Source organism: Oratosquilla oratoria, chromosome 16 (genome assembly GCF_046742065.1).
Source record: "Oratosquilla oratoria isolate Oo_2021 chromosome 16, ASM4674206v1, whole genome shotgun sequence".
Lineage (NCBI taxonomy): Eukaryota > Metazoa > Arthropoda > Malacostraca > Stomatopoda > Squillidae > Oratosquilla > Oratosquilla oratoria.
In genome coordinates this window covers 46,589,701-46,614,977 of record NC_134792.1, presented here as the reverse complement: position 1 = coordinate 46,614,977, position 25,277 = coordinate 46,589,701, and the positions used below count along the sequence as shown (strand labels likewise).

The 25,277-nt window shown below is 38.9% G+C and overlaps 1 protein-coding gene across 9 annotated transcripts in view; it reads right to left on the bottom strand.

Moving 5' to 3' along the window:
- LOC143033961 (KICSTOR complex protein SZT2-like) overlaps positions 1 to 25,277 on the bottom strand; it is a 278,573-nt gene that overhangs the window by 149,337 nt on the left and 103,959 nt on the right. For 8 of the 9 annotated variants that reach the window (XM_076199683.1, XM_076199687.1, XM_076199686.1 and 5 more), the window contains exons 20-29: positions 10,923 to 11,154; positions 9,190 to 9,414; positions 8,213 to 9,098; positions 7,373 to 7,539; positions 6,807 to 6,985; positions 6,149 to 6,265; positions 5,711 to 5,902; positions 5,487 to 5,540; positions 4,198 to 4,339; positions 2,281 to 2,499 (exon numbers count right to left, since the gene is read on the bottom strand). In XM_076199683.1, the coding sequence (XP_076055798.1) occupies positions 2,281 to 2,499; positions 4,198 to 4,339; positions 5,487 to 5,540; positions 5,711 to 5,902; positions 6,149 to 6,265; positions 6,807 to 6,985; positions 7,373 to 7,539; positions 8,213 to 9,098; positions 9,190 to 9,414; positions 10,923 to 11,154 (2,413 nt within the window). The remainder of the gene's footprint in view (positions 1 to 2,280; positions 2,500 to 4,197; positions 4,340 to 5,486; positions 5,541 to 5,710; positions 5,903 to 6,148; positions 6,266 to 6,806; positions 6,986 to 7,372; positions 7,540 to 8,212; positions 9,099 to 9,189; positions 9,415 to 10,922; positions 11,155 to 25,277) is intronic. The other variant, XM_076199684.1, reaches the window with a different exon arrangement.

The following is a 25,277-nucleotide window of genomic DNA, read 5'->3' as shown; positions in this document are numbered from 1 at the left end:
CAGATGTGGAGGGAGTGAACATGAGGGGACGTCCTAGGATGAGGTGGATGGATGGGGTGAAGGGGGCTTTGGGGAAGAGGGGAATGTCTGTTGAGGAAGGAAGGGAGAGGACGGAAGACAGAGGTGAGTGGAGAATGGTTGTATATGGATGATGTTGTGATTGCATGAGGAGGAATGGGCGGGGGGGTGGGGGGTGGGGTAGTATGTGTGAGTAAATTTTGATGCAGCCCGAAGGGATTTCTCCCCGTCCTCTCCTTATATGCAAGGGGGGACGGAGAGGGGGGGGTCGCCGATTAAATGAAGCGGCCTTGCTGTGGATGTGCTGTGTCTTGAGACACTGCTTCTGACCCAGGGCGGTGGGCAGGGTGCAGGGATGACCCGTCATCCAGGAGGTGCTCAGATGAGCGGGAGGGTGGGAGGGGTGTGGAGTGTATTTAGGGATGAAATGGGTGGGAGTGTTTTTATGCCTTTCCCCTTTTTGGCTACCTCCCTTGGAAGGGGGAAAAAGCCTTGGTATATGTATGTATGTATGTATGGACCTGGAAAAGACTTATGACAGGGTAGACAGGAGGGCACTGTGGGAGTTTTGCATATATATATGGGATAGGAGGAAAGCTGTTAAGAGCTGTCAAGAGTTTTTATGAAAGTAGTAAAGCATGTGTCAGGATTAGAAATAGAGAGAGTGAGTAGTTCGAGGTAAAGGTGGGACTTTGTCAGGGATGTGTTATGTTGCACTGGCTGATCAACTTATATATGTATGGGGTGGTGCAAGAGGTAAATGCAAGGGTGGTGGGTCTGGGATTAAAGATGGTTAAAGAAATGGAGAATAGTGGGAAATAAGCCAGTTGTTGTTTGTGGACGACACTGCGCTTGTAGCAGGATCAGAGGAGGTATTAAGGAAGTTGGTGACAGAGTTTGGGAGAGTGTGTGAAAGAAGAAAGTTGAAGACAAATGTGGGTAAAAGTAAGGTGATGATATGTACAAGGAGTGAAAGTGGCAGCAGACTGGAAGTGAGTATTAAGGGAGTGCGACTGGAGGAAGTGGATAGTTTTAGATACTTGGGTGTGAATGTGGCAGGAAAGGGTGGAGTAGAGGTGGAGGTAGAATGTAGATTGAGAAGCGAGTAAATGCCTGTACTTTGTCACATCAATCATACAAAAGTAAAAGTCATTGTGATGGTTCTTCAGCTCTCTCCATGCTCTGGGAATGGCGAAAGGCCCTGCCCTTCCTGTACCTCTTCACCATCCTTCTATGGCTATGTTTAACCTGAGTGTAGATCTCTGATGTATCTTCTCAGCACATGAAATCTGCTAATCTGTAACTGCTGCTGCCAGAATGTAGACTTGTGTTGTTCTACATTGGCTGGAGGTGTTAGAGATAAACTATTCATGGCTTATAGTATTTATTGTGTTACCTCCATGACTGTGCTTTCCATCAGCAGAGGTGACGAAGAAAATGATGGCAGTTGTCAACAATATGTCAACAATGTATTTTACTCCCACCACCCAATCTCTTATATGTTTTACACTTAGAATTCAAATGGTGGCAGTTGTCAACCATATATTTTACATCTATTATTGTAACATCTTCTGTCAATTTATTTACATTTTACATACATGAGGGAACTGAGTATGGACACTCAGTATTTACTTTTCCTCTATATAAATATATACAAGAAGTGATAAATTATAAAAACTAATATAATTTATATGGTTGAATCTGCATTTGAGAATGCAGGTGTTCCTGGTGGTTGACCCTCAGGTCAAGCCAACTTGACTGTAGGTCAGATCACACAATAGGGTGTCCCAGTGAAGCTTGTGCATGCTACTATAGAATGAATCAATGACACTCAATCTACAGGCATTTCTTGCAACAATTGAGAGGCAATGTATTTCTATAATAGTCAATGATACAGAAAAAATAATTGTGTTTTGGAATCAGCAAAGAAAATTGATTAATAAACAGTATAAAGTTTACAATAAACAAAACTTTTGTAAAAAAAATTATGTTGTGTAATTTATGACACTTCCATGAGTCATTTCTTGTACATACACTTGGAAGATAAAGTGATGGAAAAAAAAGATGAAGAAGAAGAAGAAGAAGAGACTTAGAAACTCGACAGTTGGATGGATTCCCAAGCCCATACCTTACCGAAAATCCCTTTCACCCTTACAAGGGAGCTGGCTAAGCCAAAGCATATAACCACCCTTCACACACTAGAACTTCTTGATAAAGCCAGAGTTCTGAGTACAATCATCACAATAAAAAAGTTCAACATACCTAAACAGGTCGGCACAGTTTTCACTGTTACAGATCGCTGAACTGATCCCTTGGAGCGCACAGTACAAGTGAAGTGAAGGAACAGTGGAGGTGAAGGGCCTTCTGCAATCTCTATGTTATCAGAAACTGTGCTTAGGTCTTCATCCCCTTTGCTAATGATAGAAGTCTTGTCATCATCTCCAAATGCAGCTGTTTGCTGACTATTACATCTTCTATAAACTGTAACAAAATACATGACTATCATCAAAATGTATTCATCCTGGTAAGCAGAACCATCAAAGTTCCTCACCTGTTCCAGTCCAATATACTTTATCTATCTATATACCAAGGGCTTTCTCCCCCTTACAAGGGAGGTAGCTAGTTCCAAATTCACATAGACACTCCAACCCATTCCACTCCAATCCACCACCTTTTCCTCCCTCTCATTTTAGCTCCACATGGATGATGGGTCATCCCTGTATTCCACCCACTGCCCTGGGTCAGAAGCAATACACAGGGCAGGGCAAGAGGACACAAAAAGAAACTCAAAAAAGATAATTACAGAAGAGATCTGGAGAGGAAAAAAAAAAAATAAGCTTCCCACAGTGATAGATACTTGGAACAAATTAGACGAAGACACTATTCAAGATTTTAAGAAAAAACTTGATGCTGAGAGATACAAAGGAGGATCACCATGAGCATAGCTCCCTTCCCGTATAATACAACTATACTCCCTCCCCCTCCCTTTCTTGCATCTATAGACAGCCATTCTCCACTCATCTCCTGCCTTCTCCCTTCCCTGCTCAACATACATCCCCCTCCTTCTCAACGCCCCTTTCACCCTATCTATCCATCTCCTCCTTGGTCATCCCCTCAAGTTCATTCCATCCACCTTTGCCTTCCACACCTATTTTACTACTCTTTCTTCATTTATTTTTTCCATGTACCCTATCTGCTATCTCCTTTTCCATCCCCCCTATCCTCATTTCTCACTTTATCCAACCTTATAATCCCTACCCTACTTCTCTGACATTTCATCTCAAACACATTTATACTTTTCCTCTGCCTCTCTTAAAATCCAAGTCTCTGCCCCATACAGTGCTGTGAGCATAATCACCCCTTCATATAATCTCCTCTTTGCATCCATTCCCAAATGTCTATTTCTCATGACAGTTTTTAATCCCCCAAAGGTATTTACTTGCTTCTCTGTCTACAATTTACCTCCACTTCCACTCCCTTTCCTGCCACATGTGACCCCAAATACTTAAAGCTATCCACTCCTTCTAGCCTTTCTCCTTTAAGACTTACTTTCAGCTCATTGCCATTCTCTCCCCTTTTACATCTCATCACCTTACTTTTACCCACATATATTCTAGTTAGTTTTACAAAATGGAGTCAATTCCTTATATAAAATCAAGCTTAAAAGGTTTTAATAAATGATAATAATAGCATATCCATACAAAAAGAGTGAGGGAAAACAAATCTGACTGAATCTGACTGTTGAGCATGTTCTGATTCATGGCAGTCTTGGGTAACAATATCCCTGATGACTTTTGAGGGGATGCAGACATTCTCTTTTGTCTCAGCCACATTCTAGCTTAATAAAATAAACTTGTGTATTTTTGGCCATAGGTTTGTAGTTACATTGTTGGGCTATCATTACTAGGTCATCTGCTTAGGAGGAGGAGCCAAGATAAGAGGGAGGGGAGGGGGTGAATGGGAGTAGAGTATGTGGGGATGGATTGGGTAGGAGTGGATTTTATGCCTTTTTTTTTTGTTACCTCCCTTGTAAGGGGGAAAAAGCCTTTGGTATATGTATATATGCATCTGCTTAGATAAGACCTTTGACATATGTTCTAGTTATGATGTAAGGAGTTTACTTGTTGAACAATTAAATGGGGTTGGTGAGAGTAAAAATTCTTGTGGAACTCTTCTTACCACTTCCAAATTCTGAAGAAAACTCAATAGATTTGTCATGATCTTCATCTTCTTCATCTTCAAATAAGTCATCCTCGTCTTTACCGTTCATTGTTTTATCATCATCATTGTCATCATCATCATACACCTGCATGTAGGATTTCTGGAATCACATCACAAAAATAAAATCAAAAGATTAAGGTGACACAATTGTTATGAATGATAAAGATGTTGGAAGAAGGGATGCAGAGGAAAGTGGGAAAACAATGGGCAAGAATGATTACTTAATTCTCACATCTGAATAGCATAACAGTGGTATTCATCTAATTGCATTATACAGAAAATGAGCTATGGTTATCTCTTATTCTCCAATTATCATACCTTGTTTTAAGTTCATATATGATCCTAGCTTGAGATATCATTTTCTAGTCTACTGCAGAAGTTCATGCATCTGTATGGATTTCTATTTTTTTTTTTTACAATGTTGGACTGCTTTAAGTTTATGTATGGATTTTTTTTTTTTCACATCCTTCAGACATGTAGTTTTTTTCAACTTGTTTCCACAACATCATGATGCCCTCCTATCTTAAACCAAGAGATTTTTCTCTATCAAATTTGTCCAGCCCCAAATCAAGAGAGCTTCTCCGTCAAATTTGTTCACCAGCTACAGTTATCTAAACACAGCTGGGTGCTCTTTTGATTAATAGTTTAATACAGAAGAAATAATTCAGGCAGACAACATAAATGAACTTAAATAAAAAGTTTGATAAATTGAAATAATGAGACAGGACTCTATATGAGTATTGCTCCATCTCCATATATTTCAATTAGATAAAAACAGGCATTGCTGAAACACTTGAGTAGGTATAATGCTCTATTTCCACAATTAGAAAATAAATAAATAAATAAATAAATAAATGTAAACATTAGTATCCATAACTGCAGGGATCATCTTTGTCTGAATGTATAAGCAATACCCATGTCCAAATGCACAGTTTCATCCTGAAACCATTACACTTAAAGCTGATGCTGCATGAATACAAGTGTTGATGTTAAAGATTGCTAAAAAATTGGATAATTGCTCCAAGACCATCTTGAAACTAATTATTGCAGGAAAAACTATGTGAAGCACATCACACTATAAAATATGAACAGAAAAAGCACATCACACAATAAAATATTGACAGAAAAAGCACATCACACTATAAAATATTGACAGAAAAAGTACATCACACTATAAAATATTGACAGAAAAAGCACATCATACAATAAAATACTGACAGGAAAATCCAAAATAAGAACACAGTTACCTTCACCTGATACATTCGTCTTAACTTGCAATTTTTGTTCATAGAAACAGAACCCTGTAAAGATAAAATATATATAGACAGGTTGCTTTGAAATATTAGCTGCAATATTAATTCTTTTTTAATATTCAAGCATAGGTTCCAATACATGCATACATAGGGTTCCTAATGACCACTATACATAAAAACTAATTACTGTGATAGCAATACAACTAGTATTGACTCACGTCATATATAGTACTTCCTTGAGGGAAGTAAAAGTAGTATTCTGGAAAAGATGGCACTGACTTGAAAGATTCTTGCAAGATATTCATGAAATGCTCTTTGATATTTGAGTGAAGTGTGCGTAGATCATTACATGGTTGATGTAGTTTCACAAGTGAGAGTGGAAATATATTAGCATCTTGCATGAACTCCTCCTGAAATGATAAAATTGTTGGGTACTTTGTCAAAAACAATCAGTGTTTCTATCTTTGAGGAGAACATCACATTGAAGAGATCATAAAGGAGAGATTTAAGGCGGGTAGTAGAATAGAGGGACGGCACAAGTTATGTTATTAACTAAGCAGTATGATCACTCAAGTATAATCAAATACAAAACTAGTTGTATATTACATATTAAAAATATTTATACTCTGAAAAAAATATAAATTTGTTCTACTAACTTCAATGAATCCCATATCACATTCTTCTGTAACATCATGAGTTTGAACAGAATGCTGCAGTCGCCTCTGGTCCATCTTAGATTTGAGTCCATAGTCTTTCAAATGTCCACATACAGTCTAGAAAATAAAGAAACATTTGATAAAAGTAACTCCAGCCTCAAGTTTCACCAACTGTAAGCCTGAGCCCTACAGCATCTGCCAACAGCCCTGGGGCTCTCCCATAGGGAACAAGTCACCAGTTTTCAACTCTTTTTATATGGAAAAGGTGGAGGAAATATAAAGTTAGAGGAAATACAGCATTAACAAAAACCTTAGGTCTAGTAAAAAAAATAAATAAATAAAATAAAAATAAAACATCATATATATACCAAGGCTTTTTCCCCCTTACATGGGAGGTAGCCAAATAAATAAATAAATATTCAGCCCCTCTATGCCATCCCTCCAAATGGATGGCATGGAGACAATTCCCTCTGATGTTCATCTTGCAGGACCACTGCAAGCAGGTACCATTCACTGGTCCAAAACCCACTAGGTAACTGACAACAATTAATCTAGACAGAAATATTCTAAAAACTTTATGGCTACCTATTATTTTAATCAAACAGTGAATTATGAGGAAAAGTTTCTTGTAATCACTCATATAAAATTGGTTTCTTACCTGTAGGAAGTGTGTTATATCAATTTCCATAACTGTCTCAGAGCAGTGATCCATGGCAGTCTGAACATCATGCGCGTGAATCACTTGTTCATTCTGAAGAGCTTGGAAGACACCCTCTACAAAACTTCGAAGATGGCAAACTTCAACAGCTTTCACATGATTAAGTAGATAATCTTGAGCTGTCAGGTGCATCCCAAAGAAGTGTATTACAAACTCCATTCAACATGCTCAGTTTTCAATCATTTGTAATTTCTGCCACAAAATACCTTTCAACAAATGATAAATACCATATACTGTATGGTCAATAACTGGTTCTGGTTGTAGTTGTCATAATAGTTATATGGTAGTGGAAGAAGTTTGGTGATTCTGGTGGTGCAGAACTCATTGGTAGTGGCTACAGTTCTGCATTATGCTCTATTTGTTTATTGATAAGATTGATAATTGCTGGTGGCTGTGTTGTGTAAGGAGGGGCTAAGTAAATGGATAGTGTAGATGTGAAGGTAGATATACTGTGTGAAAAAAAAAAAAAAAAAAAAAAAAAAAAAAAAATCCAATGTCACACTTACTTCCACATCCAGAATCTTCTGTTTTCATCTCTGTCATTTCCTCCTTGACACTGTCTTCAACAGACATAGACTTCTTTTTGGAAAAATCATTTTCATTTAAAATCAAATCATGTCTGAATGTTGAATCTATATACATATCCTTCAGTACAGCTTTTTCTTGCTCCTCCCTGCAACACAAAATATCTAAATCATATCTTATATTGGATTTTTTTCCAAATGTCCTGGTGGACAACACAAATTAATTTAAAGCAAAGTTTGATAATTAGAGACACAGATACAGGACCCCATAAGTACAGCTCCTACATTGTATATTACTATAGAATGACCTTATATGCCAGCACATAAGACTTGGTTTTTCCTTTTTTAATTTGCAAAAATCATCCTGTGTTTAATATGACCATGTAACTGAATGTGAGGTTAGAAGCAGAATGCATAACACTCAATAGTCTATAACTATAAAGGTCTGGGGTGATCTGTGTTCAGCAGTAATCCATTGAGTAATGACAATATCATATTAATGGTGATACTCATCTTAATTCATAATGCAAATAAAAATGAGAGTATTCCCAATGCTTTGTAAACAAAACACAATCAGTATTAACTTTGATACTGCCACTAACACACCAATATCTCTGTTGTTACTGTCATTAATAAAGCAATCCATAAATTCATTACAAATTCTTTTCAATAATATTCAATAAAATGATGATGAAACATATTTTTGCACTCAAAATATTGATATATTCTTTAACTCAAAATCTCTTGTAAAATGGTGGTGTCTTATGCACTAGCAAATACAGGCAGGTAAATACTATTAGGTAAATACACTTGCATCAATACCTGTGAATTAACTGAGTTGTGATGGCTGGAAGCTGACAGTCATACATGTAGATGGGTAAGCTGACAGCACCATACATAGGTTTGTGATGAGAACTTGGAGTGGACAGATCACTAGATGGATCCACACTTGGAGTACTCGTGTTCTGCTCTTGTCTAATATGAAGAGGAATACATGATTCTTCCACTTTCAAGGCATCTGTAGACAAGCTCATGGTTGTGGAGAGAGTAGTTCCTGTGTGGGCCTTTGCAGGCATTGATGTGTACCTTTTACGGACCCTCTCCTTGGGGGAAGAGTACGACGGATCTTTGGTTGGTGAATCTACAGATCCAGTTCTGTTTCTTTCTGCTGCCTCTGCAGCAGTTTCAAAAGAGCATGATCTCTCCCTACACACATTAAAGGAACTTGCTCTTTCTCGTACTGAGCCATCAGGGACACAATGGTGTGATACATGATGTGTGTGTGGTGCAGGTCCAGACCTGTGTCTCACTGCTGAGGGCAAAAACACATCAGATGCATCTGGACCATTGAATCTCTGCATCCTTTCATTACTTGGTGTCGCAGAACACATGTGAGTGCCTGTTGCTGGAGACGAGGTGATGGGTAGTGAAGAGCAGCTGCTTTCCATAGACAAATGGGCTTCTGATGATGTTGCACCACCAGGCCCAGGGACTTCTAGTTCCTGATTAGTCTCTGTGTCTGATTCCAACAAAGTATCAGCCAGTGAAACCAACTTAACAGCACTATTCTCCGGTGATGTTATATTTGCTCTCTTTACTAAGAGCAGTTTTAGATCTGAGTATGTTGCAGGTAAAAGTGTCAGTATGACCTGAGTATGGGAAACATATTTGATGAAGCATCTCCATTTGGGTGGATCTCCTTTAACATCTGTGGGATTTACAAAAGAGAATATAAATTAAAACCTTACAACAACCTAAGTATTTACACACTCTAGCAGATTGGTGTACAACATACATACTTGTTGGAGTGTTTAGGAAAGGTGAGGGAGGTAGTTTTTGTTTCCTCTTCCTTTGCAGAAGAAGTTGTGGAAGACTATAATTCACTGCTGAAGTAAGTGGGAATTCATGACCACCATGCAGTTTGGACAACTGCTCCACAAATAAAGAGTATAGAATCTGATTGGCATCATCAACAGAGGAAGTCATGTTGAAAGTAACCCGTTTCACAAGAGAACCCATTAAATCTGAAAATAAAATAAAATAATAACATAAAATAATAATAATAAAATTAAAATTAATTACTCAAAAGTTTAGCATCTGATTTCAAATTCATGTATGGTTCCACTTTGGGGTATATCACCTTCTAGGTTATCCCAAAGGTTTACATATCTGTATGATTAACTGGATTTCTTCACATCTTTCAAACAAGCAGTCTTTTCCAGTTTATTATCATGACCTCATGATGCCCTCCCATCCCAAACCTAGAGATCTTTTCAGTCACTTCTGTCCATCCTGTTCAGTGACCTAAGTACTACAATTAAGTCACCCTTTTCTCCTTATTCCTCTGATGATGGCAGGTCTTGTGCTTCAAGCCTTTCCTTGTAAAAATTATATGCAAGGTTAAGAACAACTTTGGTCACTGTTCATCTTATTCCCTGTATCCTGTTTATACCTTTTCACTTTGTGTGGGAGCAAGACTATGGCTGTATATTCATAACTAGGGCAGTTTAGGCTCTATGAACTTTCATCTCTTCATCTATATAAGTATTTTTTTTATGTTTTTTCAGTAATCCATGTGCCTCACCCACAACCTTACAGATACGTTCTTGTCAGGACAGGGTATCCCTTATCAACACTACCAGATTATTATTCTCTTTTGTCTTTGAACATGGCATTTGATATAAGTAGAAACATAATTCTAACGACTCAATGAAATATTCCAAGGAAGAGAATGAATAATAAGTGTTGCCTAAAGTTCCATTAACGGAAAACCTGAAGCTTCACTGTAGTACACCCTCAATTTCGACGGGACTTGGTACCTAAAATACCGTCGATACCCAAAACAGTTGATAACAGTATTTGATCAAATACTCTTTTCAATCAACTTTTTCTATCAATTAAACCCCTCATAAATAATGCACGAATCATTTGATAGGTTTTAACAGCTTACTCTGTCAATTAAAAACTAACTAAATAAATAAATCAAGTAAGACGAGAATATCACCGTCGCTTTGCAAACTAACGCGTTCAATCATTATCGACATCGATATCGCCGCTAACCCGACGTTATCCCAGTCGCTATCGGCGCTGACACGTCTCTATTTTTCAAAGGCCGTGGGTTAGGTTAGGTTGGGATAGTACTGCCAAAAATTGGCTGGCATTTACAGAATACCGCAATACCTACGGCAATGCTAATCGAACACGCTTTGATTCTATAGCAATAGCGACAGCGACGTTTTAAGCGGCGATACTCTCGTCATACTTTACATGTCGGTGGTTTAAGCCGTAACTCAATAAATGATTAAACTTTATTTTCTTAACTACATTATAACTAAGGCTTTTGCACGCATTCAGATTTATTAAAATGCAAAGAATATGTTACTTTTCTGAAGTCAGTGCATATCAATTAAGAATTTTTTTTATTCAATACTATTTTTGTCTACTGATCAAACCAAACTATTCACTGGGCGGTAAAGAAGGGAGAATGGAAAGAATATGCAGTACAAAGAGAAATAACATTTAATTTCATCACCTTGTATGTAAGTTGACACCAACAGTTCAGCTTGCTGGCATTTTGGCAGAAGTTTGGGTATGTCCAAAGCGAAGGGAACTTCCTGAATGCGATGTGGTATGTCATCAACACCCCTTGGCACTTGTTCGGGGCTAATAAAATTGGATCTGGAGTCCCATGGGGCTTGGCAGAGTAACACCAAGTACTCAAAAGTTAGCAAGCCCCATATACATTCCTGATCTAGAGGGAAAAACTGAAAAAAGAACATATAGATAAGTTCCATGGGAAAAATATTAATTAGCTGCATTTAAATGGTACTTCGCATGCTTTGGTAAGAATGATAAATTTACATCTTTTGTCCCGAGTTCCACTGACTGGAAATCTCCAGCTCCACAGTAGCCAGGAGTCCTCAGGAGCCCCACGCACCTCTCGGGGAAGAAATGTTGGACTGTATATAACTGTGGTACCAACGACAGGTACCTCCTGGAAACAAGTGGTCCTCCGACACGGGTGTCAAGTAGAATCATCTCCCTGCCACCTATCTTTAAAATACAATGATCACCTTAACTCCATCAGGAGGTGCAGCCCTAAAAGGCTGACACTCTGTTCTCTGGACTGGGCACATTTTCTCAACTTATTTATTTCCTCCACTTCTATGGGAGGAGTTTTGGTTTCCGTATGTGAATGATTGTTTGATTTATGAAATTTTTGGCTTGAAGGGCAAGCGCCGGAGGCGGTAGGCCATTCAGCGCCCGTATATGAATGGTCAAAGTGTTGTTTTGGTATAGCCTTTTATTACTCTCAAAATTTTTGCTTTGTCCTGGTTGCACAATTTCCTGGATTGTCAAATACCAAACATCACGACACGGAACTTACCGATCATGGCTTCATCTCTGCATTTCTCAACTCCGCACCGGTACTGATTATGTCAGCCGCATTTCCACCCTTGAATTTCCTCACCTCTCTTACCTCACTTAGGGCGGCGTTTTATCTATCGGTGGATCGGCAACCGTCATCCGATCGGCTGCTTAAGGGGTTAGCTATGTACAAATATCCTATGTGTTTGGCCCTGTGTGATCTACTCGCATCCATGTCTGACAGTTGCCCACCAGCTCTTCGGACAGTTTTCACTTAAGTCATGGACCAGATTTGGAGTGGAGTTTCTTCAAGGTTTGGTAAGCATTCACATTGAAAAAGCCTTCGACATCCCCAACGATTCCCCTGACATACTGAACTCTCTCTTTATCCCTCCCCAAGATAGCTCTATTAAGCCATTTCAGAATCCTGTACTGACCCAGCCAATCTGGCAGCACGACTACTCTCTATTCTCCAGTGTCTCAAGCGACGCCACATCATTCCTTCGCAGCTTTCATTCTCCCGTTTGAGGGTGTTCCATAATTCTTCTGGGTCTTCAAAGGCGCCAAACAGAATCGAGTGGGGATGGGTACCGCAGACTCCGAGCACATATCACCCCTGAGCTTTCCTAGATGAGATCCTGATGGATTACATCTCGGGAACCTTCTGGCCTACGAATTGATATCATGAGTACATGATCGATCTCAAAGAACTCAGCACGCTGATAAATCTTGCAGCTAAAGGTCTTTCAACGTGTATTAATAAAGATGTGATCTATCTCTTCTGCCACATCTCTGACATTACCCTACCAAGTCCACTGTTGTGGCTCTCGTCTCTGGAACCACCAAGTAATCCTTAACCTTCTGAATTTTGTAAAACTCAAAAATGTGTGCGTTGCTGGTTCCAGAGAAACCAACACGTCCTTCATAGCCAGATCTATTTATATCAATACTTATAACCCCAAAAGTTGCCCAAAACAAAGACTACGTCTCGTGGTGGGCACTAGTCGATTAAAGATTCAAACTTAGCATAGAACATATCGTTCCCTTAAAGTTCATATAGCTCGGTAGGTGTATACACAGCAATAAGATATGAAGCCGAAGGTGCGTTTCCACAGCTGAAGTCGGCTAGCTATGCCTATAGCCCCACTAACCCCTCCCCACCCGCATTATCAATGATGTGGTATCCATTGTTGTGGCCCGACCAGTAATGTAACACGTTCTACCGATTTCATCACCGCCCAGTCTCCTTGTTTTAGACAGCCATAATATCTAAGCCTCCTCAGCTCCGCTCATAAAAACAATATTAATGATAAATGATCAAATAAAAATAATTGACTGTCTTTGGGAAACGAAAGAATATTCCCGGGGGTCACACGGAGAACACGGAGTTCACCTAAGGCTAGGTATATTTGACGGCGGCGGGTTGAAAGCCCACCCCAATCAGAAGCCCTATGCCTGAATTTAATTTACATTTATACAAATATTAGCTCCCTTAGGTCCTCATCCTCCATGAAGCCCAATGAGGGAAGAATAAGTGTTGGTTTTGTAACCCAATAGTTCCAGGAATCATGCGTGAGAATGCACACCCACCATCTTGATGAAGCGGCGGACAGCCGCGGACCATGCTGCATTGGCCCAGGCGGTAGCTGCTTGGCTCAAGGAGCGCCAGGTTCAATTCAGGTAGTTCGGCCGATTTGCCGAGGGGCCACCCTTCCTAGCCTAAATCAAGGAGTGAACAGGGCTGTTGCTAGCCTCATGGGGACGCATCACCGCAACCACAGCACTAAGGCATCGCTACGCCCCCAGAACTCCCAATTCCCGGCGCTGCAAATACGCCGCGTAGCAGGCAAACACGTGGGTTTTGTGTCCATATTACGGGCATGGGAGAGTCACTGACTTTAAGGAAGTTCATTTGTCTTTTGAACAGCTTTGTTTTCTTCCATTCGGGTGTGCAACACACCTTTCTCATTGGTAAGAAACCAGTCACAGACAACTCGGCCATGCGGCAAGTAGTACTGGGTTACATGGTACCAGCAGGACTATAAGAAAATTCTGGATGAAAGAGGAAAAATCCATTACTGCCAATGTCACTTTTTATTTTTTAGTTAGTCCACATCAACAGTACAAAGGGGATTTTTTTTTTCTCCCATGGCTTGGGGGGCAGGTGGTACCCGCGAGGACATCAACCCTGTCGGTGGTCCGAAACCGTTCATATATGAACGCTGTCGTGACCCTTTTATTATCATTATTAGTAGTAATAGAAGTATTTTGTAAACATCGTGTAACCAATTTCAATATTCATGTGCATCTGCGTCATGTTCTGCTGGACACCCATATGCACACGTGCGCCCCTTTTCGAAGTCATTCCCTTCCATGTCACGGACTCTGGTGTCATCGTGTCCTGTCTGCACCACCCTTCCAGAGCCATTCAGTTTCCTTTCGTCCGCTATATTTGCTACGGCACGTCTCTGATATTCTTTGTTGTTTGATTTTCTTTGCTCTCTTCCTCTATTTGTATAATGTCTTAATGTGTGTGTGTGTGTGTGTGTGTGTGTGTGTGTGTGTATTTACCTAGTTGTATTTACCTAGTTGTATTTTGCGGGAAGGGGAGCTATGCTCGTGTTGTCCCGCCTTTGTATCTTGCAGTGTCTAGTTTGTTTTTAAACTCATGAATGGTTTTTGCGCATACTATTTCATTGTCCAGTTTGTTCCAAGTGTCCAAAACTCTATGAGGAAAACTGTTTTTCTTCAGTTCTCTTCTATAGCTATGTTTTTTTATTTTCTTTCCATGTCCTCTTGTGTTTCTTTTGTCCCAGTTAAGTAAGTTCTCACTATCGAGTACCTCTGTGCCTTTCATGATTCTGTAGATGGTCAACAGGTCACCTCTCTCTCTTCTTTGCTCCAGTGTCGGTAACTCCAGTTTAGCCAATCTCTCTTCGTATGATAGGTTTGCAAGTGCAGGTGCCATTTTTGTAGCTGCTCTTTGGATTCTTTCTATTTTCTTTATATTCTTTTTGGTACTGGGGGACCACAATGTCGCTGCATACTATAATCTAGGCCTTATCAATGTAACCAATATTTTTTTCATCATGTCTTCGTCCAAGTATGTAAACGCCACTTTTATTGATCTTAGCAAGTTGTAAGTCTCCCCGACAATTTTGTTAATCTGTATATCATAGGACAAGTCGTTCGTGATAATTACTCCCAAATCTTTTTCGGATCCTACTTTCTTTACTTCTTTGGTTCCAATTGTATATTTTCCTGATATTCTGTTTTTGCTTTTTCCAAACTCCATTATGCTACACTTCTTAGTATTAAAGTCCACTTCCCATTTCTGACTCCAGTTCCATACCCTATTTAGGTCTTCTTGCAGTGCTTCACAGTCCTCATCAGTTTCTATTTTCCTTAGCAGTTTGGCGTCATCGGCAAAGAAGCTCATGTAGCAGTTCACGTCCTCATCCATGTCATTCATATAGATAGCAAACATTATTGGTGCCAGCACAGATCCTTGCGGTACTCCACTGATCACCTCTTTCCAGTCTGAATATTTTTCTCTGAGCACTACTCTCATCTTTCTACCAGTCAGAAAGTCCTCTATCCATTTTAGTAGGTTTCCCTGTATTCCTCCTATGTGTTCCAGTTTTTTTTAGTAGTTTTCTGTGTGGTACTTTGTCAAAGGCTTTTTGCAAGTCTAGGAATGCACAATCAGCCCATCCATTTCTTTCTTGCACTATGTCTATTAGTCTTGAGTAAAAGCATATTAAGTTTGTGGAGCATGATCTTCCTTGTCTGAATCCGAATTGTCTTGGGTTTAATATGTCATTGTCTTCCAGATGTTTTACCCATCTATTCTTGATTATTTTCTCACAAATTTTGGCAATGGTGCTTGTTAGTGATACTGGCCTATAGTTGGTGGGTTCTTCTTTGTTTCCTCCTTTGTGTATTGGTACAATGTTAGCGTTTTTCCAGTCCTCGGGTATCTTTCCTTCTTTGAGTGAGCTGTTTATTAAGATGTGTATTTTGTCTGTTAGTTCTTCTTTGCACTCCTTTAGAATCCAATTTGCAATACCGTCCGGGCCATGTGATTTTCTGACATCCAGCCTTGATAAATGTTCTGATATTTCCTTTAGTGATGCTGTAAACTCATTCATGAGGGGAGATTTCTTGTTTTTGTCTATGTCACAATTCGGTATTTTCTCTCTGGTGAAAACAGATTTAAAGTGATTGTTCATGACTTCGGCCATCTCTAAATCTTCTGTGTATTCTATGTTTCCTTGGCATAGTTTCACCAATTCCTGTTTGTTTTTAAGTTTACCATTCACATACCGATAGAATAGTTTGGGTTGCTCTTTGCATTTGTCTATAATATCCTTCTCATGGTTCCTTTTCTCCTCTCTTCTCACATTAACATACTCATTTCTATAGTTAACATAAATTTGCCATTTGCTTTGTTTTTTGTCTTTTCTCCACTTTTTCCAAGCTTTGTCCCTTCTGTCTTTTGCCTCACTGCATCTTTTGTTGAACCAACATTTAATGTACTCTCTCTCTCGCTTTTGTCTTGGTACATGCCTGTTTACCCCTTCATTGTAGTTTTCCATCAATATATTCCATTTCTCTTCCACTGCTGTTTCTTCCCTGTAAAATATTTCCCAGTTTGCATTCCGGAAGAATGTCTTTAGTTTTGTAAAGTCTGTTTTGTTGTACCTCAGTCTTCCTTTCCTATGCTTTTCGTTCCTCTCTATGTCTATTTCTTCCTTTAGTATAGTTTCGATGAGTACATGGTCACTCTTTCCAATTGGTGTCTCATACTGGACTTTATGCACTATTTCAGGCTCTGTTGTAAATATTAGATCTAGTTTCGATGGCTCTTCATTATTTCTGTACCTTGTGTTTTCACGGACCCATTGGGTCATTGTGTACTCCATGGTCATATCTAGCAGTACATTGCCCCACGAGTCATCTCCTCCTTGCACTGTCATGCTGTCCCAACAAATTTCTTTGCAATTGAAGTCCCCCATAACTACCAGATTACCCTTACCCATTAGTATCTCATTGAGTGATTTTCTTGTGTCATCTAGCATTTTTGTATGTTCAATTTCTTTCCAAGCGCTTGTTTTTGGAGGCACATAAGTCACCACAAACTTTCTACTTTTCATATTCTTGCCTTCGACTTTTATCATGATCAATTCAGCATTACCTTTGCCCTCTGCAATTTTTGTCACCTTTAGGTCTTTCTTGGCCAAGAACATGATTCCCCCTCCCTGTTTCTTGTCCCTGTTTTTTATCCAGTAGTTGTATAAACCTTGTCCGATAACAGTGGATGGTATTTCACCTCTTAGTTTAGTCTCTACAATTCCCATTATGTCTGGTTTTGCTTCTAACAGATAATCATTGAGTTCGTTCAGTCCCGAAATTAGTCCGTCAATGTTGGTATAGGCCACTTTTAATTTTCTTCCTTCTCCCTGGTTTCTTCTTCCCTTGTTTTGTTCGTTTTGAAGTGCCATTGTCTTAATCTCAAGTCTATTACTCTCCACTGGAATTCTTTGCATTCTGTCTCCGATCTTTTCAAGTTTTTTTCCTTTGCTTCTTCTCTTAGCGCCCTTTCTTTTTCTAATTCCTCAGTACTCATTTCTCTTTTTATCCATATCTTATTGTATTTTTCACTCTTTGCCAAGTTACCTACTTTTTCAAATATGTCTTCTACTACCACTTGTGACCTTAGTTTTATCTTTAGAGGTCGATTCCTATCCTTAGTATAGCGACCAATTCTGTAAGTCTCTTCTAAGTCTGTGCCTGAATCACTATCTCCCCCCTGAATTTCATTAAGGATTTCTACTGCTGTCTCTTTTTCTTCTTTTTCTCTCATGTACCTCGCCAATCCTTGTTTTTCTTTAAGCCCATAAACCACAATACATTTCTTCCTATCTACTGTGTCCCTGACCCAATTTGCTTTTTCGTTAATCACTTGAATGATTGTGTCTTTTGCATTATCTTGCATTTGCTGCTTGACTATTTCTTTGTGTGTGTGCCTGTGTGCACGCGCGCGCGTGTGCAGTACGGGCTTGGGTGCATGCCTGTGTTGAGTTTGTGTGTTCGTGTGCGCGCGCATGCCGATTTTATCTCGCAGTGCTGCGAGGTCTTGCCGTTATCAGTACCGTGTTAACGAACGCAGCCACAAAGTCGAGATAAGAACAGGTCAATTCACTCTGGGAAGAAAACAGGCGTTATGACGTCACAGTACTGAGAAGCAATAAATAGATAGGCCAACTGCAGCACTCAAATGATTAAAGTCTCAAGCTTATTCTCAGACTACTAATTAAAAATAACTTGAAGACTGATTAATACTGTTATGTGACGTCACAGAGTTGTTCTCTTTGCAAACCCTGTTCTTGTTTCGACTTTGGGAAGCCATAATAATGTCGGCTGCAGCCACTCTCTACCCCTATTGTGAAGTACGCGCGCTATATTTTGATTACTATTACAACTTCAACGATAATATGCAATCTTTCCCTTGCCAATGCAAGGGGCAAATAATTTTCTATAAAAAACTAAAAATCCAACGTTGAAGGTTAACTCCTTTTATAATGTTCCCCCACGTTAATTCCTTCAAAATGATAATGGTATTAAACAAGATAAAAATAAATCAAGTCTTTGAACATAATTAACTCCTCCCTTGCCGGTGGCAGGTTTCATTGTAACGTGTCTTCCGCCAAACTATATCATATGATAAATGGTGACACTTTCCCTTTTATTTCAACTCCCGCCACGCTATTTCATTCACCCCCGTGTCACCTCATAGTTCAATTTTGCCGGCATTAATTACGAAGAGAAAAAAAAATCAGAAAACGGGATAAAAAATTCTTTATTTCTTGTATTTTCGTACAAATTTAAGTAATACATCACATTTTTCCTTCTGATTAATTTACGACGTAACGGATAATCATTCTTTTATGGTATACAATATTCATAAGTCTCGTCTCCAAGGATTAAAACAAATTGTATTCAGAGATCTATTATCGACAGAGAAAATACACTATAATACGCACATATGGTACAATTATGTAACTATGCATGCAAATGTTAGTGTGCATAATAAATAAATAAATAGATAAATAAATAAAATAAGATAAATTAGGGAAATAAATATAACACATAAAAATTATTAGTAAAACTACGGCAATTTTCCATCTTTGTCGACTTGTTGATTTTTGTCCTCTGCAATTTCAGGTAGATCTTGACGCACTCCTGTGCCCTGAGTGTTGTCGTTTTTAATTATTTTTTACTCCTTTGAAAGAAGCTTCCACACCTTTGCAAAGCATTAAATTTTACCTTGAAAACCCCGTTGACAAAGTGTCGTATATATACATATATATATATATATATATATATATATATATATATATATATATATATATACATAATATTCCAAATTGTAAATTGTAAGGGCTCTTAATCTGTGTCCAATTGAGAGAAAAAAATCACACCCCAATAATTAAATTTGGAATTACTGTTAATTGAATATTATATTTATTATAATTCCCTTCTTAGGCTCTTGGCTTCTCGATTATCAATAATTTGTTGAACCTTCATTGTCTGGTCTTAAATTATAAGTTCAAAGATAATCCCAGGATTTAAAATTTCTCCATCTAACTCCCTTTACTTCTATACATTACACACTTTAATACCTGATAACTTATGATTTGATTCGGCTTAGGGAATGTTCATTGTAGCAACTGGACTTGGATTACTCATAGATTTTATTTTGGCTAACATTAGATGTATTTATTGAGAGAACGTCACTGCAGTAGGGTAGAGACTGTACACAAGACACGTATTTCTTGTTTAGAGGCCTTGCGTGTATAATTTTGTTTGTTATAACTTTTATATCCACATTCAACTACTTTTATTCCTATGATTTCGTCTTGGTTTTTGTGTCAATGCATAAAAGTAAAAAATACATGTAAAACAAACAAAAGAAATATACATAAATATATAAAACAAATCATAACAAAAGTAATAAATTATGTGAAATCGACCAAACGACTAATTTCACAGAAGACTATAAATACAAAACCTCCATATTTGTCACAGAGAATTAATACCCGGCTACTTTTATTTAACAAAAAAAACAAAATATTCATAAATCCATTGCATTTGTATTATTTTTCAATATAATTGCCTACACTGTAAGTTAGTTTGTGTATAGTGCGATCTAGTAAAATGTCCACCGACGACATAATCAACCGATCTTATTCCTCTTGTTGGAATTTTATGATGAACACCTGCAATGGTACCTCCCTCAGGAATCAAAATAACTTGCAAATAATAATCCTTACAAATTTTGGAAGTTGCAACTGGGTAATCCTAACTGCTAAATAAACCAAAATTCTGATCCTTTGTTTTCTTTTTGATCACAGTGCGCTCGATGAGTCCATTCTACTGGTAAATATTCAACTGTTTTATTCTTGTTTTCTTGAAGGACAAGGAACGCATGATGATTTGAACAATGGAATGCGTAGATGTATGGTTCATGAAAACTGGTAATCGATACAAGTTCCTTAAGAATGACAAATAAACTGAAATAAACATAATATGCTAGAACAGAGCAGAAGACAAAATTAAACCTTGTGCCAGTGTTCATGCAGTTAGTAGATGGATGACATATTATTTCTTTTCTTAATGAAAGTGTTACCCCACCACTTGCTCCAACGATTAACACTAGTATGCCTAATATGTAGTCAACCAGACGTTTTCAATACAAATTCAAAAATATATGGACACAGTATTTTTTCCTGGAGGATTGATATTAGACTCATCACCGTATCAACGAATCAATTGTCAACCAGCCCCCGAATGGATTATGCCGCAATTATAAGTTACAGAAATGTCATTTCACACTTGTTTCTGTTAAAAAAAATCTAATTCGCGTAAAAAAAAATCCCGAGTAAATGTCTGTCATTACAACTTCATCAAATATTCCCTCTAACAATAAAACAAACATATAGATAAATAAACGAATGAATAAATCACTAGCCCACTTGTAACAACGCAGTTTTGGAAACCACAGTACAAACTCTCTATACCTCGGACTTCCAACGGATTCATTCAAATCTTAGTTACATAAAAAGTCTGGAGGACTAACTATATTTATAGTTCCTGAGGTGAACATAATCAACGACAGCTATACGAATGTGTACACGTCTATAGAACAGATGTAGAGTATGGCCTATTTTTTAAGACTGAATTTATTTGTACATTAAACTAGTTAACAAATTATTATATATATATATATATATATATATATATATATATATATATATATATATATATATATATATATATACACACACGATATGCACACGCCATGTGCCTATAAGTCACCCAGCATTTTCGGAGATCCACAGCGAATATAAACTTTGTGACATCATGTCGACGTCAAGAGACCAAAGACGTGAAAAAGCGCAGCTTTTATTTAAAAAAAATTACGCGGCCTTCCGGAATTCTTTGGTGTCAATATCGTGTCGGGCGAGACGAAGGCACTTTTGGGATCGAGAGACGACGACCCGCAGTGACGTATTAGGTGCGGCAGAGCTAAGTTGGAGGAGTTGAATCTCACTAAAAAAAATCGAAGTGAGGAGACCACTTCTCCACTTGGCCCAAGTGCTGCACTGTAGTAGCCGTACTCTGCTCTCGATGGCTCACTCTCGACCACAGTTTGGAAAAAAAAAAAAGTCCTGGCTTTTCCGTTCGCGCATTGAGTGCACATGCTAGGCAGCAGGCAAGAAATACCTCAGACAATGGTAAATTTAACATGAATGCTATCAACCGAAGTCGAGTTCTCCGTCTTCCTGACTATCGAATGGAGATGATTGTTGCTGGTGTTTCGGCCATAACCTGGTGAGCTGGAAGAGATAGATCTGGCAAGATTTGTACTGCCGGAGATCTTGCCTTCCAACTCCCCGGGCTAAGACAACAACAAACGCCTGGTGGAAGGGCTTGAGCAGACTGGGATGGCTTGTACGATCTCCCATGCCTCTACATAAGAGTTCCTGCCGCCTCCCCAAGGTGATGTCCTGCCCACGGGCTGATTGGTCTCGCGCGCTTGGGGCACGTTGGGATTCAAATTTTCAAATCGGAGCGGGCGGGCGGTCGGTCGGTCGGGCAACGACTATCACGCCAGGCAGAGAGCTACTGATAACGCCTGCGCATAAACACCTTCCTTATATACCGTTATCGCAGGACAAAGTACCCGGGCCAAGAATCACGTGGAGGAGGCAACCAATCACATTTCTACCTCATCCCCAGTCCGATTTGAGACCCAACCAGCAACAACCATCCACAGCCAATTAGCATCTTGGAAACTTTCAATGCTTGAAATTTGTCCAGTGAGCCACGAGAGTGTTATCTTTTAAGGTGTGTCTGTTCGGTTTATAAAAAAAAAAATAAAAGCAGATAATCAAGCATAATATCGCTGTCTTTACGTTTCCATTTTCACAATTCCAGTTGGATTGAAAACTAATGCGTATCCATGAATTTTTCACAACGCGAGTCTTACTTTCGAAATTTACATCGATATTAAGTTTCAGCTTATCACTGCCCGAATTTCACAATCTGTCTTGCCCCTTTCGTTAGGAACCAATCAAGGTTTTACAAGAATATATGCTGACATGACAACCCTTAAAACAAAGGATCCCACAAAGCGTGCGTGCCCATGTTGGTCTGTTAGCGAAGCCCTCGTTTTACACAACCTATAACGATATAAATGAATGAACACGTGTGCCCACAATAGCCCTAGCCCAACCACTACTTACGGGGTGAACCTCATCTTATGACAGACGAATTGGAAATCCGCCCCTACCCCCCCAACTTAGGCAACGCTCATGGGGTTGGCCCACGATCGTAGATTCAACTGTGTGTGTTTATCTCGCTGTATTTACTTAAATATAATGTACTGGATAGGTGGGACCAACGACAGGTACTTCCAAGTGGCAGTCCTGCAAGAAGGACATCAGATAGAATCATCTCCCGCTTCCAAAACCCAACATTCTCTTTTCCATCTGGAGGTGCAACCCCGAGGGACCGTCACTCGGTCTTCATACCGGGCCCAGGATCTCTACCAGCTTCAACTGTATTCTCTCCACACGTGGAGAAATGACAACCGGTGACTGTTCCTTCCTTCCTACTACTATAACCCGGTGGCAGGGAAACAATAAAAAAACAGACAACAGTCCATAGTTTCTTCCCATAGACACCTATGGACGGTTCTGAGGACCGTTGCCAGCTGTTGAGGAGCTGCGGGTATCCAGTCAGAAGGGGAACTTGATTTTTTTTTCCCCTTTTCAAAAACTGAAACTGCGACATAGTGTCCAAAGGAGAACACAACTTGCCAACGTGGACGCGAAGCCACTCAGTAGCAAGGGGTGACACTATCCCCCACTTCCACAAGGAAGTTGTGGGTCTCCTGCGAAGAGGATCTGGGGCAACGGACTGACTGTCAGAACTGGTTGCAGTCAGTGTCCCTTTCCCAAGGAACAAGAATCTAGGGCAGGCACCTGGGATCATACCTCATTTAAACTTCAGTTTCCAAAACTTTACAATATACCATAACGTGCAAGTTGGATTGTTTTACATTTTACCCTCGTGTACACCATTGTGATGTGAAAAATTCACAGGGGTGTGATCAAAAGCATCTGCAAGTGGCATTGATAAGAGTCTGGGCTGTATTTCAGATCCGACTAGTGGAGTAAAATATTAATCCATCTTTGTGCACCGGTGCAGTGGCGCGATCGGAAACATGCTGGTCTCGCATTCGCTCAATTGTGGGTTCGAATCCCGAACTCCTCTCCGATTCCCAGCAGTGACTATTAACTACTCCAACAGTCCAATCGCACAGGGCAAAGGTGAAGGCTTCAACCGTAGCTACTAAGCTCCCCCAGGCGTAGGCTCCTCACCTCTTTCTTCTTCCTGTGCTCTCCATAGAGCTCATTGACATGATTGATCATCTGGATAGGAATTAGCATTCCATCCGATTCCAAATCCACCATGCATGGATTAGGATGAAGTTCTCTTAAGTCATTGTCCGTCTTTTTAATTTTAATAACCACAAAAAATATCAATGATAAAAATTACAGGTTCTTATGAAAAAATTTCAGCACAATAAGAAATGATCAAGTCATGATTTTGAGTTCCGAGTTTCTCAGTTCAGCAAAATAAAATGTTCTCACATTTCCAATAAACAAATAAATAAACGTAATAAATAAATCAAATGATACAAACAATGCATTAACAAGGCTGAAAATATCGATAATGCATTGCTTGTTATTTGTCAAGGTCTGCAAGATAACTCTCCTGACAGCACTGCACGATAAGAACCTCTTTTGAGCTTCTTTGACTTGCATTAATAAATGATGACTGTGACCTGGTTATCATGGTCTCTTCACCGTATCATGGTTCTTGTTGTCACTTCCCCAGGCACAGGAGGGACACCTGGGCCTTCCACGTTTTCTTCTGATTAATGCGTGGCTATTTCATTCAGTTCAGAATGTGAACAACTTGATTGCCTTCTATTCGCATTAGAGAAATCCCCTACACGCCGCAAGTGCATTTTTGGGTTGTTATGAGAACTATCTCGATTTAACTTTCTAATCTTTTCTAACTTTAATCTGTCTATTATGGGGTTTCATTACGCTTGGAAACATTCTCTTTGTGCTCAATGGTTTAATAATAATAAAAATCTGCACATTATTCATATAAAATTGCATGGCGCTTGGAATAGGCAATTTGGAAGTTAACCGCATTTTACGACATTGTATACGACGCATGGGCGACTCACGAACATGTAAAACACACCCTTTATTTCATTACTGAAGCAATTTACTGCAGTAGTGGAGTTGAATGCATACGACCACCGATACATCGATAATTAATTGTATCGCGTTATAGAACTATACTATTCATAATTGTTTCGTCTTTAATCAATAATATTAGTTAAAAACAGTACATAGCTACTGTTAGAAGATAATTATGAATGTCAGTCTCTGATAGGAGCTACATGCGAACAAATTATGGGTAGAGGCGTTTTTCATCATTATCATTGCAATTAATTTTTTTCCAAATAGAGGTCGTTTACTATTTAATTATATGATAGCTGTAACACGGTAAGGCAAGGGTAGGTAGATAAGCGTTGAGAAAAAGTTAGTCTTTGGAGAATTCTGTACGTATGATGATCGATCGCTCTATAACCGTCATGTATCATCTAGTTCTATTATTTGCGATAACTTCGGTTTTAAATAATTAGAAATAATAATGACAGCGGTGATAGGGACAATAACAACTTTTGCAGGTAATAATAATAACAATAATAATAGTAATGACGTTAATAATAACAATGATACTAATGATAATAATAATAATGACAATTACAATAATAACAACAATGATAATAATGACAATAATAAAAAGAAAAAAATAATTTTAAGCTAAAATAATTTCTATTCAGGAGTTGGGGTTGGTTACTGGA